At 33.6% G+C, this 20,824-nt stretch overlaps 1 protein-coding gene across 3 annotated transcripts in view; it reads left to right on the plus strand.

Moving 5' to 3' along the window:
• Positions 1–20,824, plus strand: part of LOC106068996 (pleckstrin homology domain-containing family A member 8-like) — a 34,417-nt gene that overhangs the window by 6,772 nt on the left and 6,821 nt on the right. Inside the window, exons 1-9 of one of the 3 annotated variants that reach the window (XM_013228549.2) lie at positions 2,260–2,347; positions 8,428–8,544; positions 9,298–9,456; positions 9,594–9,718; positions 13,924–14,097; positions 14,203–14,237; positions 16,074–16,451; positions 17,149–17,234; positions 20,298–20,356. In XM_013228549.2, coding sequence (XP_013084003.2) covers positions 2,308–2,347; positions 8,428–8,544; positions 9,298–9,456; positions 9,594–9,718; positions 13,924–14,097; positions 14,203–14,237; positions 16,074–16,451; positions 17,149–17,234; positions 20,298–20,356 — 1,173 coding nt within the window. In that variant the 5' untranslated portion in view covers positions 2,260–2,307. Of the gene's footprint in view, positions 1–2,259; positions 2,348–8,427; positions 8,545–9,297; positions 9,457–9,593; positions 9,719–13,923; positions 14,098–14,202; positions 14,238–16,073; positions 16,452–17,148; positions 17,235–20,297; positions 20,357–20,824 lie in introns of those variants that run through there. The other 2 variants (XM_056013345.1, XM_056013346.1) reach the window with 2 other exon arrangements.

Raw genomic sequence — 20,824 nt, forward strand, 5'->3', positions numbered from 1 at the left:
AACATGATGTTTCTTTTGCTTGTTTAATATCTAATTTTAAGTCAAAATCTACATTTCTGCTAATAAAAAACTGAAAAAAATGCTTACTTTAAAAAAAAAAAAGAAGAAAAAAAGGTAATACTATTAACGGTATAATTAACATAGAAGAAAAAAAAACGACAGAATGGGAACCAAATGTCACAACCAGCACACCGTCACCACATTACAATGAATCTGATGAAAGCAGTTCCTTACAGTGACTCTAGCTGAAAACACGGGTTAATGTTTCGATATTAATATCAAGTTTGATATGACGTTTAGGATATTTTAAGGATTTTTTAACCATTTTTTTTTTTTACAAAATTGCAGTGTAGCCACTATCGGTCATTAGTCATGGGACCAGGTTATATGAAAACCCTACGCGCTATGCAGTGCAGTATTTAGAGTTGAAAAGCTTTAAGCTATTTGAGATATGGGGACCCTGATATTGCTTGTAACTACTAAATATTTCTTGAAGGCCTTAAGCTAGAGTTTATGTTGCATAGAGGTAAATCCGATCCTAGCCCCATGGTTGTTACAGCATCGGATCCCGGTTCATTTAACCCATTCGCGCCATGGATGCTACGCCACTGTGTCCCGTCAGTATCTAACATAGACGACTATCCAGTAAAAGCCCTGAAAAAGGGAAAATCGACCGGAGTTGATAACATTCCTGGTGAACTTCTACAGGCGGGAGGAGAAACCATGATAAACACACTCTATACGATTTGCAACAAGATCTGGCTATCAGGAGAATGGCCCAAACCCTGGACCAAATCACTCATCATAATACCCTTCCAAAGAAAGGCAATTTACAACTCTGTCAGCCTCATAAGCCATCCCAGCAAAGTACTGTTAAAAATTATATTAAACCGGCTAAAATCGATAGCAGACAATATCATATCAGAAGAACCAGCGGGTTTTAGACAAGGTCGCAGCACAACAGAACAAATCCTAAACCTCAAACTTCTCTGTGAAAAATATCTCCAACACCACGAGAATCTTTTCCATGTCTTTATTGATTTTAAGAAAGCTTTCGATCGAGTATGGCACGGTGCACTCTGGGCGACAATGGAAAAGTACAACATCAATAAAAACATAATCAAAGTTAACCAGAATCTCTACAAGGATGCAACCAACAATAATATTGGGGACTGGTTCAAAACCACATTTTCACCATCACTCTTCGATATCTTACTTGAAAGGATAATGGAAGATGCTCTCGATGGCTACGACGGTACTGTTAGCATTGGAGCATCTTCTTTTTTTGAAGTAACGTCTGTATTATATAAGATAAGAGGAAGAAGAATTACTAACTTGCGCTTCGCTGGTGACATTGATGGCCTAGCAGGGACAGAAGAAGAACTAACTGACCTGGTGATACGCATTGACAAGACTTCCGCAGCATATGGCATGCAAATAAATGCTGAAAAAAAATCGTGACCAATAGCCAACAGGGCTTTAAAAGGGGCATCAGTATTGGATGTGAAAAGTTGACTTGTGTTACCAGCTTTAAATACCTTGGAGCTATTGTCTCAGATGAGGGAACAAAACTCGAACTACTGGCCCGAATAGCACAGTCCACAGTAGCCCTTTTAAAACTGAAAATAATTTGGAAAGACAAGGGCTTGGCCCTCGGCACCAAAATCAGACTGATGCGCTCCCTAGTCATGGCCACATTTTTATATGCTTGCGAGTCTTGGACGCTGACTGCAGAGCTTGAGAGGAGGATCCAATGGAATTGAGATGCTACAGAAGGATCCTAGATATAGATCTAGAAGTGAAGCTAGGTGCTGAAGCAAATGATGATGTATGTAGGTCTATCATCAGAATTAAGGATCCTATCTATATATAGGCATCACTTTTAAAGACCGCATCACAAAACAAGAGATGGGAGACAGGGTTAATGCAGCGATCGGACACAATGATGACCTGCTAACTATTGTAAAGAAACGCAAGCTTAAATTAATATGGCCATATTACAAGATCCACGGGGCTCGCAAAGACCTTCCTTCAGGGAACAGTACCAGGAAAAAGAAGAAGAGGCAGACAACATAAAAGAATGAACGGGCCTACCATTGATAGAGGTTTTAAACAACAAGGCAAAAGACAGGGAGGAATGGAGAAAGACGGTCGACAAATCTTGTTTCATGTTTGGTGCCCCAACGGTCCAACAGACTGTCTAAAGTAAGGGATATGTAAGGTAAGGTAAAGTAGGCCTACACTGCAGTCATAGAAAATTGCGAAAATAATTTGCCTATCTTTACATGTCAACGTACAACAACAAAAATGGAGGGTGTGTTACTCAAGTGGACCAATTACATATCTGGTGAGAATCCAGATAGATTTGATCTACTAGGTCTAGACTCTAGTCTACTAAGTCTAGATCTAGTTCCAGACGTTTAGATCTAGATTTTTCTAGGTCTAGAGTCTAGATTAAATCTGAATTTATTTAGAAAATATTAAAATACAGATTATTCTAGATTCTATACTCATACTAATCTAGATCTAGATCTAATACTGATGGGAATCGAACCCATCTTTTAAAGTTCGGGTTCGGTTCGGTCAGGTCTAAAGTTCGGGTTCGGCTCGGTTCGATGTTATGAAATGATGTAATAGCAAAATTAAGTTATAAGGTTTAATACAATTTATCAGATAAAACAAGTTTAATTTTTACATAAAACAAATACTTTGCAACATATAATAGGCCTATGGGCAATACTTTTTCAAAAATAATGTAGCCTACATACATTTTAAGCATTGTAAAAATTTCTTAATGGAGATAGAATTAAAGATGCGGCAGGTTTTTGCTCAAGTCGGCAAGTGGTTTAATTCTGGGCATGACTCGGCGCTAAGCATATTCTAACCTTTTTCTCTTAGTAAGAAGAGATATTTTTTTAAAAAGCTAATATCGATGTGCTTTCTTTCAGAACGCACTATTCATCATAATAAAAAAAAACCAAATATTCTTCGTGTAAAGACGTCTCTATCGAGGATTTTTTTTTTCACACATAAGTCGTCACTATAATAAATTCGACTATTCTGAGACAAAAAATGCAGAAGAATCTCAATAGCGGAGATGTTTTAAAATGTTTTCTTCAAAACATTTCGACCCATATTGTGCATACGCGCCTCGCAAAAAGCAGTCTACAGTTGACAAGGTCTTATTTGAAGATAAAATGACATCTCCTACTTAATATATTTTAATTTTTAAACATGTAATTATACTAATATTCAGATAAGTTAAACTGAAAATAAAACTTTTTTTTTCGACGCCCCCTCTCCTTATTAGTTGGTCGTTGGTTTGTCGCTTACAAACAGCTAGTACAATGGAACCAATAAAGGCGTTTTATATTTTTACCGTTAAGGATAGTATAGAGGGACTTCTTATGGTCCGTCAGTTACGCTGGGCATGGCACGTATCCCGTATGGGAGACGAACGTATGTCAAAGGCAGTCTTTTTGTTTTGGTGAGCTAAAAGGTGGTCGACGTTACAGAGGCACCCCACAGAAACGCTTCATAGACCAGCTTAGGAGTCAACTTTGCTTAGCTGACCTAGAAGAGAGCACCTGGTTACATGCGGCCTCAGAACGAGTCAGTTGGAGTTCACTCCCAAAGGCCGCGGGATACACATTTGAGACCAAAAGAAAATCCGCTGCCGAGGACAAACGCAGACGCGAAAAGAATAACTAAATGGACCACCTGCAGACAGTGGTTATGCTTGCCCTGGATGTGGCAAAATATGTAGGTCACATCTGGGACTGCGCAGCCATGGGAAAAACATTCCTCACTAATCTTCGGACTCGAAAACAAGCCTTATAATAACATATAAACTTAATAAACTTTAAAATAAAGTTCTTATGTGAACAACTCAATATAGCCTAACTGTTATTACAATATTCACATATTTAACTTTTGATAGAGATGTAATATTAATGAAATATACTGATATTTAAACGAAATCTAGGTCACAAGATTGTCTGCCGTTTCACATTTGCATTACGCTAATTTCATCATATTCAATGCATTAACACAAATCAGTTGCTTAACCTCTTCTTAACGCCACCAGACACCACACACACACACACACACACTCTCTATATGACACCCCTTTTTGTCAGGAAGTTGCGTCTCTCCATCCCCCAATTCAAGGTACTCGCCATCCCCACCCACGGGGGAGGACCCAAAGTTTGAGAAACGCTACATTAAAAATACTGATGATCAATAATGCAAAACAAAATAATAGTAAAAATATTCAGGGGCGTTGCTAGGAATTTTTCATCATTTGGGGGCCCGGGAGGGGCTGGACCTCTTTGGGTGCCCCTGCATTTTGCGTAATATTGAATATTGTAAAAAACACTCATTTGGGGCCCCCCTCAAGTGGGGGCCCGGGGAGATTTTCCATTTCTCCCCCTCCTCCCTCACCCTTGCTACGCCACTGATAATATTCCAATATGGAATACTTCACAATTTTGTAAAAATAAATCACTAAATAGAAGATAATTAAAATGTATTTTAAACTAGAACACAAATGAACTTATTGTAGATATCTACACTCCCTAATCGGCAAAAACTATTCTACTCTCAACTAATAGCCATCTCAAATAAAAGTGACAATATTTTAATGTCAGCTTTCTACTTACTAGGAATTAGAGTCTAGATCTAGATCTAATTAGAGGGCGCCTATTCAATTCAAAACCTATATTGCAAACAGCCCGCGAAAATTCAAGGCCAGGGGGGAGTCGGCACATACGGAAAAACCCATGGGAACCCCAGCGCGCCGCTTTTTTTTTCTTTTTAAACTTTTCAAAATACCCCCCCCCCCTTCCCAAGTTTTCAAAGTATAATGGAATCATTAGAAATTTAAATAAAATATTTAAGTAATTTTTTTATATTTTTTTAAACCAAAAATAAAAAAAAAAGGATGTACAAATTGCAAAATTAGTTCGGTTAAGATAAGGAGGGTTCGTTCGATTCGGTTCGTACCAAGCAGTTTCAAAGTTCGGGTTCGGTTCGGTCATAAGTGAGGTTCGAGTTCGGTTCGGGTTCGGTTCGTTTCCCATCTCTAACTCATACTCATGATACTGTTACTGTAAATGTAAAGTGTAACTATCTAATCTATATTAACTATATTACTATATATAAAAAAATATATATATATACTATATACTCTATATTCTATAGCTATAACTTGATAAGCATAGTCTATACTGACTATACAACTAATAATACAGATTATTTATTAACATTATATTTTTAATTTTATAAATAGTTATATTTATAGTTAGATTCTATAGTAATTATAGAAGTCTTAGTGACACTTAGTGACTTAGTCTATAGACTTAATAGATCTAGATTTTTAGATAGGGCAGGGTAGTACTAGATCTAGGTAGGGAGGGTGTGGATGAGGTTTTCTCTTCTACAGTTAGTTTTCCTAATGCTCTTAGATCTATATAACAGTAGATTTATAGATTCTATCTAATCATAGATAGCAATAAAATAGGCCTGCAGACTACAATAGTACAATTTTATTAAATCTTTGCTTCCCAACATCTAAGGTTCAAGCTATAAATAGGTTTAATTGATGTTTCCGCTGCGCTGTTGACAACAATTGACCTACTACGCTTCAAATTCCAACTGTTAACTAACACTGAGTAACAGCTACTATCAGTATTAAGCCCTTCAAGCCAGAACCAGAAGCGGTCTTTGGAGTTTCAATTACAAGGCTGATAACCAGTTGTTGGTCTGAAATTCATGAACACATGCATCCAACCACTATACAAGCCAGATTGCACTTTACTTTTTTTATGAGAGATTTACATTAGTAACTAGTTAAATATATACTTTCTAACATATTTTACATTAACCCTCCCACACACATACTTTACAGTTGGTGGCATCGTATATACATACATACAGACACACTCATTCTACACAGATTAATTTGTGATAGGCCTATCTGTTTATAAATACTGTTAAGCTTGAATAAATCAATCAGTAACACTAACAGAGTTTAAAACAATAAGGTATATAAAAGGAAAAAAAATTAATAAAAACCAATATAGGTATGATATTTAACAGTTTCGTAAAATGTTCAGCAACACAAGCTATTTACAAGACACCCGAAGGTATTCGGCTCCGGCCGAATATCCTTTTTTACTATTCGGCAATATTCGGCTCCGGCCGAATATCAAAAAGTACTATCCTGTGCACCCCTGATTTTTATGCAATGTTTTCTTTAATGTTCAAAGCAAAAATAAACATAATCAGTAAATTTTTAGTATCCAAAGACAACAAAACACATACATTTATACATTGCCTATTAAACATTATTTTGACCAAAAAAAAATATTTTTTTTCAGAATTCTCTCCTTTTATTGCTAAATCTATTTATAGCATTGACTTTGCCTAAATTTTGAACTATCACTGTGACATGTGTACATGGCAATTCTAAAAAGTCTTTTCTTTTCTTTTTTACATGGTAGTTCACCTCTTGCTTAACCAGAAGATACCCGAAAATGAATTCTGAATTTTAAAAAAACATTTTTTAGATGCATTTTGTCTGATAGGGTTTACAAGTTGTTCTACAACAATTCAAATGTGAAAAATCGCAGTGATTCTTCTTAACCTGTTTGATAAGGCAGCTTTACTCTATACAATTACTCTATATTAGACTAGATATACTAGATTTAGATCTAATATTCATTTAGATGAGTGTTTCCCAAACTGTGTTCCGTGGAAGCATAGTGTTCCACAAGGCCTGACTAGGTGTTTCACGAACTTGTGGAACAATGGGGTTGTTCAGAATCTCTGATCTACTTTTTAAAAAGTCATGTGGTTGTGGTATTTCCATTACTTTTCTTCTGCTTATCTCATAAGCTATTCATGTTTAAGTCAACTGAATAAATTTATGTATAGTCAATTATTTTATGCATGTTAATGAAGGAACAACAGCTGCTAAAATTAGTTTTTTTTTGCTATAGTGTATCTCAATGTAACTTCACTGTCCACTTTATAGACCTACTAGTCCTTGTCATAAATACTATGATAATGATGCAACAAATGATATATGTGTATTTGGTCTGCTGTTAATTTGACTGACATTCTTTTTTTTTTTTATATTCAGAAAAATCAGAAACAAGGAAGATATTATGTTTCTTACAAATGTTATTGTAAGGTTAAAAAAAAGCTAGTTGTTAACTACACACACACATATATATGGGCTATTATGATACATATATATATATATATATATATAGTATTTGAAACATTGTTATATGGTTATTTTCATAAACTTTAACTATTTTATGTATTTCATATACTGGTTATTCCTGATATATTATATGTTATACATATTGATGATATTAAGAACTATTAAATTGTGTTGGATCCATGATGCATTATTTCATTTGTTTATTTTTACCTTGAATTAAAATCTTAAATTCTTTCATTTTTAAGAAATTCAGAGAGGGAGGGATGTGGATGAGAGTGTTACATTTTTTTTTTCATAGCTCTGCCAGTTCTAAGAGACACCAAATACCAAGCTTCACTGGCTGCTATGTTTTGTTTGTGGTATTTGCCAGCAGAGTCAAGTCTAGCTTTCTTGACTCAGTCAGCTTTACAACTAAAAGTACTGGGTGTTCTTGTCTTCAAATCTTGGATGTTTGCTATCAAAATGATGTTTCTGTTTGTTTGGCTAGTAGAATGTCTGGTGTATTGGGGATTCTCAATTCCTGTTTTAACTATTGAAGTGAAACCATAATGCAAAAAAAAAATCGTCATTAAATTTTCATTTCTTAATGTTCTTTTGTTCTAGATGCTTTTTCATGGGTTGTTATATAGTGAAAATATTACTTTCAAAAACACAGACTAAAAAAACATGGTGTGTTATAAATTTAAATTATTAACGAAAGTAACTTCCAATGACACCATGCATGTGTGAATATTCACCATTAAAAAAAATCTAATATCAATGATTCCAAAACAAGTTTATGCCTGATGTTTGATGGACAATTAAAAATATTTATGCTGCAACAATTAACCTATTTGAAATCATTCTGATTAAGTTGTCTGCAACATCTCCTCCAATGACTATTATAGTAAAAACTAGTAATAACCAATGGAAAAATTGTGTACAAGGTCCAGTTTTAAATGTTTGAATAGACAAAAAATCAATATTTCTGATGGTCTCCAGGCAAATCATCATTTGACTCCCAAGTTGAGAACCACACAACTGGAATCTAGAGAGTCTAGTCAGTTTACATCTAGAGATCTATTAATATATCTACATTCAACAATTGACAACAGCCTTTCAACTTTTTTTTCAACTTAAGTATTATTTTATATGTAATAAGAAAACTAATCTTCTGTTAGTTAATATATTGCTGTATTCTATTTGTATTATGTCAGGTTGGCAGCCCAGATGGTTTATATTAGATAATGGTGTTCTTTCATATTATAAGTCACAAGAGGATGTCAACAATGGATGCAAAGGATCCATTAAAATGTCAGTTTGTGACATAGTTGGTAAGTTTGGTCAAGATTATTTATTATAAACTGATTTGTATGTAATGGCAAGTGCTGATACAGTTTGGGGTCAGCAGCATCACAGAAGTTTGAATTCAGAGTTTTCCCTCTCCTAGGTGGGTAGCCAGCCATGGCTAACATGTCTCTCCAGCCCAAAGCTTACTGGTTTAAGTGCCAGTTACTCACCTTTGGAGGTGCGGTTGCTGAATGGTAAAGCGCTTGGCTATTGAACCAGGGGTCCTGGGTTCCAATCCTGGTGAAGATTAAAATTTTTAATTTCAGAATCCTTGGGCGCCTCTGAGTCAACCTAGCACTAATGGGTACCTGACATTAGTTGGGGAAAAGTAAAGGCGGTTGGTCGTTGTGCTGGTCACATGACACCTTTGCACAGAAACAAATGACCTTTACATCATCTGCCCTATAGATCGCAAGGTCTGTAAAGGGGAATTTTTTTTTTTTTTACTCACCTTCGCCCCTTCTTATAGATCGCAAGGTCTGTAAAGGGGAACTTTACTTTATTTTACTCACCTTCGCCCCTTCTGTTTGTGAAACTGATGTACTCAATATCTGAACCATGTGTGAAGGCCAGGAGTTGGACTGATTGTCAGAGGCTATTTGAAATGCATAACATTAGGAAACATTTTATAGATAGGGAAGGGATTATATCCATTACCACTTCCAGCAAAGACAACCTTGTGGAACCTGTGATACATATAATTATAGAATAAATATACATATACATTTCTCTTCTAGTTCATCCAGTTGATATGACACGTTTAGACCTCATCATTCCTGGGGAACAGCATTATTATGTTAAAGCCAGTACACCACAAGACAGACAATCCTGGCTGATTGCTCTAGGAAGCTCAAAGGCTTCATTTAGTGAAGTTAGTGGAGCTAAGAAAGATGCTGGTTGGTCAGAATTATTGTGTGCCATATTTTTCTTAAGTAACTTACAGTTATTTATCACTTTTATACATAGATCTATATATTTCCAGAGTATGCCATGCATTGTTCAATGTTATGTATTGGTACATATATATTTTCAGATGGTGTCCCTGATCAAGTACGAACAAAAAAATCTGAACTTCGCCTTTATTGTGATTTGTTAATGCAGCAAGTGCATTCAGTTAAAGAAACTGTGTCGCAGACAGATGGCAGTTTCGACTTTCAGGTACATACAAAAAAGTTTTAAAATATCTTGTTACATAATATCAGGACTCTGACAATACAACTCAGCTAATATTAGGACTCTTTAACTCCGCTCCAGTCAGGTTTTGCACACATTGCATTTTTAAGTTTCTATTTTGATAATTTTACATTCTGTAAAAGTTTGAAATATCTAGATCTTAAGAAGATCTAGGAAATATTTTATCATTCCAATTGAATGAAAATGATTTTTGAAAATGATAATAATTAACATTTAAAATATATAAAATTTGAAATCTGAAGAAAAATCATGCCAAAAAAAGAAATAGTTAAGTAAGCCCTCTTTAAACATATCATTTTCAATCTGAATGTTTTTGTTACAAAGAGTTACTATTCAAAATGTAATTTTAAGCAATTAAAAACATTTAGGGAACAAAGAAAACAAAAGACATGGTTTTGAAAGGACCAACGATTGGTGCATTGATCCCATGGCTTTAGGGGTAAATGATTTTAATATAGTTTAAATAAATTTATTTTAACTTTAGATAGTCAAGGCAGCAAATTAAAACACAAAAATTTGAATATATATATCTCTTATTATCCATAATTTTGTGCATTACCCAAACAAAACATTATAACTATAGAAAACCAAAATATACATTCACACCAGACTCATAATTTACATGCAAAAAGTTTATATCAGCTTCTATTTAATGATTTGATTGCTAGGGGAACAAAAGAGTTTTTGTGCCTGTTAGTCTTTGCTATTGGTGTCATGTATCTCTTTTGTGATGGTAAAGTCACAAAATCCTAACAAATGGGTGATTTTTTATTTCTAGAATCTTTTTAGCTTTTTTATGAATTTTTGTCTCAAACAGCTGCCCAAATGTTTTTTTTTTAATTTTTTTTTTATCAAGAAATAATGGAAACTCCCCTGGCACATTCCTGAGTATATGATTTTAAAAAATCATTGATATCACGGTCCTTCTCTTGACTTGCCAGTGTGATTCAAAGGAATGCTAGAAACTTAGTTGTAAAAGTTATAATGTTATGAAATTCAGACATTACTTTAAAAAAGAAGATGAGGGAATACCATAGTTGATAGTACCAATACTGATTTGTCATTAAGATTGACTTCTGAAGGCAGCCATGGTTTTCTTCTGTATAAATTACTTGAATAGGCACTGGAACTCCATCTCCCTTCACTAGGTAATAGGGAGCAGATTTGCTGGATTTAGTGTCTAAGCCACACAAACAAGTAGTTATCTAAATGTAGTTGTAGTTGAATAGTTGAACTAAACTAAAAAAAAAAATTAAACTTTGAGAACTTTTCATAATTTTTTGTGTAGTTTGTTTGTCTTATACTCTCTAGACCTAGCTAAGCTATTTGACTATACAGTTCAATAAAATAAAAGATGAGCATGTGTGTGTATCTTTGTCTTAAATTAAAACCTTTAGGAAAAAAAAGGCATCTGTCATTTTTTAGATTCAATTGACTTATTATATAACTGAAAACCTTAAAGTAAAATTTAAAATCGCATAAAAGAAATTGATCCAAATCTACACATTCTCTCCCCCTGCGAAATTTTTTTTTTATATGTATTTATGTGTGTGTGTGTGTACATAATCTTTATTGCATTCTGACCCTTCATTCTTTCGGAAGACGTTTATTGTGCCCTAGAATAGGTTCTTCCATGAGTTAGTGGAAAAATTGTAGATTCCCCGCCAATACTAGCAAGGGGGTCTGGGAGAGCGCTAGGAGCTCCACCAGCGCGGGGCGAAGCCCCGCCACCAAGCACTATTTCTGATATTGAAAGCCAACAAAATGCATATTCTGAGGTATCTACAGTGCATTTTCCTGCTATTAAAAAGTTTTATTTCAAAAACCTAATGTGCTATTCTTACTGACTTAGACCCTACCGCGCCGTTCGGAGCATTTGAAGTCAACCTGTTTCCATAAAAATCTGTCACCGGTAATGTCTGAAGCCTCTTCCCACCTGCCATGAGGACCTCAATGAATGAGTGGCATCAAGTTGTACTAGGATATCATTGCAACTCTTCTTATGCGTAATTCATTTTGTCAGAGAACATGTCCCGCAAACCTCATGCGTCGCTCTCTCACAATCTTACTAAAGGGTCGACTCCCAGTTCGGCATAGGATTTCCTTGATTTAAACCCAATCTCTATAACTGACTCCTAAAATCTGTCTTAGCCATCTTTGTTGAGCCACATTTAGTGTTTTTCAATTTCGGCAGATGAATATTCACTGCAGTTTATTAAGGGAGCCCTGCCACTGGTAAAAATGTGTAACCACTCTTGAATACGCTCTTGGAATTAAGTGACTGTAGTTTGCTTTAGATTTTATATCGAAAAGAGAAGTTTTATCATCAAAATCATCTGTTGGGGGTTTTCCACCTCAAAATACTCTGTAGGGGGATCTTAAACTCAAAACCACCTGGAGGGGTTTTAAACTTTAAACAAACGCCATCTGTAGAAGAGGGGTTTAAACTCAAAACCCCCGATTTTCTTCAACGCTCAAATAATTTTAGTGTGTAATTTGCTTTTTTTTTTATATTGACGAGGTATTTTTAGCATTAAACCCCTCTGAATGGGGGTTTAAACTCAAAACCCCTTTTGGCAAAGCTCATAGCATTTAGAGTGCGTAATTTGCTTTTTTTCTTACACTGAAGATGTATTTTTTAGCCTCAAACCCCCCTGGCGGGGGGTTTAAACTCAAAACCCCTTTGGCTGCGTTCATAGATTTTAGTGTGAGTAATTTGCTTTTATTTATATTGAAGAGGTACTTTTTAGCTTCAAACTCCACTGGAGGGGAGTTTAAACTCAAAACCCCTTTGACTACTTTGAGTGTATAATTTGATTTGTTTTTATTATTAAAAAGGTATTTTTTACCTTCAAACCTCGCTGAAGTGGGGTTTAAACTAAAAACTAAGTCAAAACCCATTTAGCTACGCTCATAACATTTTGAGTGCGTAATTAACTTTTTTTTTTTATATTGAAGAGGGGGTTTATCGTAAATTTTGGAGGGGGTTTTAAAATCAAAATCTCCCTTAACTGTGCTCTTGGAATTAGGGGATTTTTGTTTGCATTTTTGTTTTGTTTTGTTTTATAGAAGAGGGGGGGGGGTTAACTGCAAAAACCCCAAGTAGGGGGTTTAAAACTCAAAACCCCTAGTAGGGGGTTTTAAACTCAAAACCCCATTGGTTGTGCTGGGGAAATTGATGGTTTAGTATTAAAATCTCACCTAAAATAAACAAAATCAAAGCAAAAAATCATTCACTAAATTCTGACCCCCCCCCCCTTGGCTACGCCCATGACTTCTATAACTATTGCACAGGTAGAATAGATCAACATGCTAACCATGCTAATGTGTTCTTTTCTTGCCTGACCACTCAACATACAAAAAACACTATTGCAAATGCACAAGGAAAAAAATGTGTGATGGTCACAACCATCATTGACTATACACACTACACTAGGCCTTCATGTATACATGACCAAGTTGTTAAAATCAGTCAGATGCATGGTCTATTTACTTTTTAGGTAGGGCATTGACTATCACACACACTGCCTTTACAGCTGGTGGCCTGTACATACACATTAACCCTCATGTGTTACACAGTCTACTTTGTGATAGGCTTATCTGTTAATAAATGCTGTTAAACTTTAATTCATTAATCGGTAATAGAGTTTAAAACAATAAGGTAAATAAAAGTTAACAAAAATTAATATGAATATAGTATGTTATTTAGAAGTTTTGCAAAATGTTCAGTAGCATGAAATATTTATAAGACAAGTAGGTATCTGGCTGGATAGGTATATGGCTCTGGCTGGATATCATATTTTACTATCTGACCATATCCAGCTCCAGTTGGATATCAAAAAGTACTATCTGGTGCAACACTAATATTTACCGCATTTGCTAATGTCACATAAATTTTTCCTTTCAATTAAAGCATAATTATGCTTAATTGAGCAAGTATATACTTTTAATCATTTCTTTTTATTCTTTCAATATTATGAATGCAGTAAACACCTACTTTTGCACCACTATGTATGGTGTAAAAAGAAATTCCCATGTCAGAATAAGCTGAAAGATTGTGAAAATTCTTTTGAGATTCACCTTATTTAGTCAAACGTTATATAGCTATAAATAAAAAAAATATTCTCTTTAGTCAAACTTTTTAGACATAATGTATTTATTCATGTCAGAAATTACAAGAATGTGCTTCTTTAATTGGTGCCACTTGTGATACATTCATCTGTACTCTGGAGGAATGCATGAAGATTGTTTCTTCCACACCAATGTTTGAATCTCCACATCAGCATGTTCGTGATGCTGCAATACCATCTTCTCCAACTCGACCAAATGTGCAAAGATTGCCTGTAAGTAATATATTTTAATGTTTTGTTTATATCTGTAATGTAACAGATACAATTTTTGCATTGCCTCATTCCGGAAATTAAATTACATTTTTTGTTTGTTATCAGGGAACAAGATCCACAATTACAAGGCCTTTAGAAAGGTATTGTTTCACTTACAAAAAATATAGAGAATATCTTTCTTTTTTTTCCCCAATACTACATAATTTATTTTTTTTTTGGGCTTGATTGTTGACCCTTTTTTATATGCATTTCTTGTATTTTATCAACACCCTCATTTGTTTATGGTTTGCATTGCAATAGGTATATATATCATGGATACTCATGTAAGTTATAGGAATATAACATGGAGACATGTAGGACATGTAGATATTTTATATTGAAGGAACATATGTAATATAATAATATAATATATGAAATATTTTTGTGATTTGTGGCTTCAGAGCTAGAAACAATGAAGTGACACAGTGTTGATATAATTTTTGTCAGTTTAATTACTTTAAACTTGAACTTGAAACAATAAATACATGTACAGCTCATGTACAAAATAGATAGTCAATTAGTCAATTAATTACTGGTAATACAATATTTAGTTTGATAGCAAATAGGGAAACTAATCTGTCAGTATTCATAGATATGGCTAAATTTGTTGATTATAGTCACCTTAAATAATTGTTAACGTATTTTCTCCCTCACACATTCTCCAATCAAGTTGATACTTCAAACTTATTGTACCTAACAAAACATGAATCAATAAAATAAAATATCCAATTAGTCAATTAATTATTGTTTGAAATCAAATAAGGGAAATAACTTGAACATTATTGATATAGTTTTCAGGGTGGAGTTCTTCCACTTTAGATAAGCTTTTTTTTTAAAAAAAGGATTTTTTATATTTTGCGTGCTATATAAATGATTTAAAAAAACAATTACAATATAGTGGAATTTTTTTTTCCTTTTGACTTTATTCAGAATTATTTTATTAAATTAATGAAACGCTACAATAACTCATGTGCTAATGTCTATCTAGACAGAGTGAGGTGCTGGAATTTTTTTTTTTTTTTTTTTTTTTTCTTTGAGGTCATTTGGAATGATTTTTAAAAATTGAATGCTACAATAACTCGAGGGTAATGTCTATTAACCCTTATCAACTTTCTTGTGTTGAAAAAGAAATTTTTTAGTCTTACAACACTAAGCGACTTAGTAGAAAGTTTTGTGTTGTTTTTTTTGTCATTCGTTATGAATTTCATCAAACTCTTGTGTGTAGATAAAGATATTTTGTTAGTCTAACAAGGCCATGTGACGTAATTAATTTTTTTTATGCCACTAAGAATGATTGAACTTAATGAAATGCTATAAAAAAAAATTATTTCACTAATGTCTATTTACCTTCATCAACTCTCTTGTATTTAAAAAGCCCTTTTTTATTCTAACTAGTCTGTGTGACATAGTGGACATTTATTTCCTTAGACATGATTTGGAATGATTTTATTACATGAAATGCTACAAGAACTGGTGCACCAAGTCTATTAACCCTCTACAACTTTCCCATTTTGAAAAAGAAATTTTTAGTCTCACTAGACTGAATGACGTAGTGGAAATTTTTTTTCTCTTTGATGTCATTCGGAGTAATTTCTTTAAATGAAGTACTATAAGAACTCATGCAAAAATGTTTATTAATCCTCGTAAACTCTCTCATATTAAAAAATACATTTTTAGTCTAAGCTATATGTAGTTAAAAGTTTTTTTCCTTAGACATTATTGGGAATATTTCTTGTGTATCTTCATTCGGGGGACACCTTTGAAATCTTGTTTTTATATTTTATTTTACTTTTGTGTGTTTTGTTTTGATGTATACATATGTACATACAATATACACACAATACATGGTTTTGAGTTTTAAACATTTTTAAGGTATCATTCATTAAATAAAAATTATTTTTCAATATTTGATTGAAGTATGGATATTTTTTTTTCAGGGCACTTAAACATCGTTCAACTTTATCTAGCTCTTCAGAGGTTAAGGTTCATACATCCTCATCACATCACTCTCTGATTGAAGACACTAGCAATACTTCTGCCAACTCCACAGTCTTACTACAGCCATCAATTCATATTTCATCCGAAGCTAGTGATGCACTTTCACAATCAGTTCACTTCCTTGAGGAGGCTATTCCAGTTGGTAATGGTCTAACCACTGAACATACAACTAATAACAATGCCAATGAGTCAGTTTTGGAACCATCCCATCTTGTGTTGTCCACTGCAGCATCCTCTGATGACTTAGAAACATTGGATGATTTTAAAGATGCCATTGATGAAACTATAATGACTTTTTTTTCTGCAATGCCTGTCAGGTATATATATATACATATTCAGATTGGAGGGTGATATGAAAAATTTCTGACATAATCATCAAATGTTTAGATTTTCTTCTTATTAATTATTATTTCTCTACATAATCTTATAAATCGATGCACTTTGTTAAGCAAAACGCCCACCTTACCAACCTGTCCAATAGTAGGCCTAGATAGTGTCTTTCCTGAAATTACAGTTGCACTTGGAGGACAGAGATTTTCATCAATTGTTGATACAGTCACCTTTGTAAACATCTATTTGATGCTAAATAATATCTAAACTATAATATAGGCATTGTCCAAAGGTTAATGATGAATGCAGTATTTAACATGGCAACGTACACCCTATCACATCTGGTGCAGACAGAGTTATCTGCTAAGGGAATATTGATACAAAATCAATGAATGCATTTTAAGTTTCTTTTTTATTTTGAAAGAATGGTATTAAAGCATTTTGACTAATCAACATTTGAACCATGTTAATCAAAAATAATAATAGATTACTTATGATTTAAGAAAGCAGACATTATTGGAAGATGGCCTTTGTCTTTATTATAATAATATCTTTATTATTGTACAAGATTTGTTATTTAGTGATGATGGTCTAACCAGTTTATAATGAGGTGCACAGACATTTGTTAAAATTTTCATTTGCATAATCATATTAATAATGTTGTAATGTTTGTTTTAATTTCAGTTTTTCTAATGTTGATACCAGTGATGAAGAAAGTATCCTTGTCATTCCTTTTTTGGAGGCTTGTAACAATTTAGTTCCAATATTTGGTTAGAACTGTTGTTGTTTTTAAATAACATTGTTTTAGATTAGTTCAACAAGGTGTCAAACATGCACATCATTTAAGTATTTGTTTCAACAATAAAATGTTCATGTTTTCATTTCTGAAACATTGCTGTTAATCTGCTTTAACTCTTTCTCTCCTAACTGACGATACCAACGTTGATTCCACCAGAATGTGGTAAATAATTACGGAGAGAAAGAGTCCTTAAACTTCCTGTTGATCAGATAAGAAAACTGATTAAAAGGCATTTAAATTAATTAAATTTTTAAAATTAGATCTTACTTACAAAATAAGCAACAACTTTTAATATTTGCTAGTGTACTCTTTGACTCCATTACTTACAAAATTAGCAACTTATAATAATTGACTAATTAATAAAGTTTTGTGAAAATATAATAAATATCATAAAATTAATTTTTACAAAACTTACTCTGTCTGTATGGTAAAACATTTGTACATGTAATTTTTTCATTTCTCCATTAAGCTGAAATTTTGCACAAATATTTCTTTTACCTGACAACACCAGAATCAATTTTAAAAAATTAACCAATTAGTTAATTAACTATTGGTAATTAAATTTTTATTTTGGTATCTTGATGAAGGGAAAGAAATCATGGTGGTATAAGTTGAATTAGTCCCCTTGAACCCTTAGTGAAAATTGTTTTATGCATTTAAAAAACGATCATGTAAACATTCACCAAGATACCTCTTTCTTCCCTACCCCTTTCACAACTGTTCCAGACAAGTGAGCATTAAGCTAAAAGCTAAACAAAAACCATTGGTAAAAATATTTCTATTGCACAGATTATATGTCTATGTTAATCATAAACATACATATATATATTTAAGTATGTGATTGATCCTAAATAATTGATACAATTACACTTTATTTTTTAAGCTATAATTTTGGATTGTAATATTTTTCCCACATCTAGTCTAGAGCTAAATCTAGAGCTGTTGACTTGTCCTTAGTTGGTCAGCTTTCATTGTTTCTATGGTGATGACATGGATGATTAGCTCAAGATTTCCTTTTGATGTCATTTAAATATTTTATTTATATATATATATATATATATATATATATATATTTATATGTTGCGAAATGATTATCCATTTCCTACTTTGCCTAGGCTTTCTATAGAATGACTAGACCACATCTGGCAAAGTAGGTAATGTTTAATTTAGAAAGATACTTATAAATAAAATATAAATAAATGAAAAAAATAATGGCACAAAAAGAACATCAGGATCAAGATCTGGCAGTCAGGTGAATGGCCTTAGCCATAGACCTTATCACTCATCATCCCTCTTCCAAAGAAAAGCAATTAGCAACTCTGTCAAAACTACCATACCATGGTAGTTGGAGTGAAACAAGGCTGTCTACTTTTACTAACTCTTTTCAATATCTTCCTTGAAAGGATAATGGAAGATGTTCTTGAGTGCAATGAAGTGTACTGTAAGCATTGGAGGAAGAAGAATTACTAACTTGCACTTTGTGGAAGACATAGATGGTCTAGCAGGAATAGAAGAATTAGCTGACTTCTGCAGCATATGGTATGCAAATAAAGGCCAAAAAATCTCAAATTACAACCAATAGCCAGTGTGGCACTGTGGCTCAGCAGTAAAGTGCTTGACTTCCAAACTTGGGGTTCCGGATTCAAATCCTGGTGAAGACTGGGATTTTAATTTTGGGATCTTTTAGCACCTCTGAGTCCAGCCAGTTCTAATATAAGTTGGGGAAAAGAAAAGGCGGTTGGTTGTTATGCTGGCCACATGACATCCTCGTTAACCGTGGTCCACAGAAACAAATGACCTTTACATCATCTGCCCTATTGATTGCAAGGTCTGAAAGGGAATTTTGCTTAACTTTTATGACCAATAGCCAACTGGGCTGAAAGGGACATTAGTATTGGAGGTGAAAAGCTGACAAGTGTCAATAGTTTTAAATATCTCAGAGCTCAGATGAAGGAACCAAACCTTAACTTCAGGCCAGAATTGCACAGTCCACAGCAGCACTTGCAAAACTCAAAACAATATGGAAAGACAAAGGCATAGACTGATTTTCCTGGTTATGGTTACATTCTTATATACTTGTGAATCTTGGATGCTGACTGCAGAATAAAAGATGAGGATCCTAGCAATGGAATTGATATGCTACAGAAGGATACTGGGTATCTCATTCAAAGACTGCATCACAAAAGAAGATATTAGAGACAGGATTAGTTTAGCAATGGGACCCCACAATGACCTGCTAACTACTGTCAAAAAATGCAAACTAAAATTCTATGGCCATATCATAAGGTCCTCAGGGTGGTTCTCAGAAACCTTCCTTCAGGGAACAGTACCATGAAAAAGATAAGGAGGCAGACAGAGAAGGTGATGGCAAGACAACATAGAAGAATGGGCAGGCCTGCCATTGAATGAGCTTCTATCCAAGGCAAAGGATAGAGAGGAATGGAAAAAGATGGTCAACAAATCTTGAGTTGTGCCCCAAAATGGTCCAACAGACTAAAGGATAGGTGAAGGTGAAATCTGTCAAATATTTTAGACAAAAATTAATTGCACTGAATCCTTGTTAAACATGATAAATTAACTGTTTTGTGTTTCATCACAACAAATTGTTTTATCATTTTATAAATTAAGATCTAGATAAGTGGTTCCTTTTCTTTCAGCTTTCATACAACACAATAAGAAACAACAATTTTTTTATCATAATTAAACAAAACTCCTCATTTCACACTTTGCCTGAAGCAGTTCTAGTCATTCTATACTATACCTATGCAAAGTGGGGAAATCATTTCCTACTCTTCCTGAAATCATCAGACTTTTGATAAAAACTTAGGCCTAAATATTTTAAAATAAAGTTTAAGGACATTATGGATAAGTATGATATTTTTCAGATCATAAAATTGTATCTAGGTCTAGTTAAATTGAATCATGGTAGTGTACTTCAAAAGGGTGAAAAATTAATTCTGTCCATATGTGGAAAATAATTCTGGAGTCAAGGAGTTAATTTGCTGTCTCTACTAATGTTCATTTTTTTTGGTAGATAAATTGAACAGCACAGCTTTTTCACCAGTCAAAATGGATTTCTGTGGTAATATAAAAGTATGTTTTAATTACAATTATATTTTATTATATTTGCTATGTCTTTAAAAAAAAAGCTTAACCTTATGAACTTAAGAGCCTAAGTTCTGTAGGACCCAGTATCTCTTCAACAATATACAATATACCCAATTTTTATATCAGCCAAAGGAGGTGACCTCTTTGAGGCCCTGAACATTTCTAAGAAGATTCTTTGTATCTGTCAGAGGTTGGTACTGCTGCAGACCTGGTTCATTATCAGAAAATTCCTTAGTGCATACTCTTTGGGGACTTACAATGATTTATGTTTCCATGTAAAGAATGTCATCCCTGGCAACTATAAGTTATTTGACATAATAATTATAATCTTCATTATCCTGGAGGGAATTTGTTTGACAATAATGCATAACAAAATATTACAAGATGCAAATGAAATGTTTATTCATACAACAATCTCACTCAAACTTGACATGGGGAATAGACATCTTTAAT

The sequence above is a fragment of the Biomphalaria glabrata genome, chromosome 16, assembly GCF_947242115.1.
Source record: "Biomphalaria glabrata chromosome 16, xgBioGlab47.1, whole genome shotgun sequence".
Lineage (NCBI taxonomy): Eukaryota > Metazoa > Mollusca > Gastropoda > Planorbidae > Biomphalaria > Biomphalaria glabrata.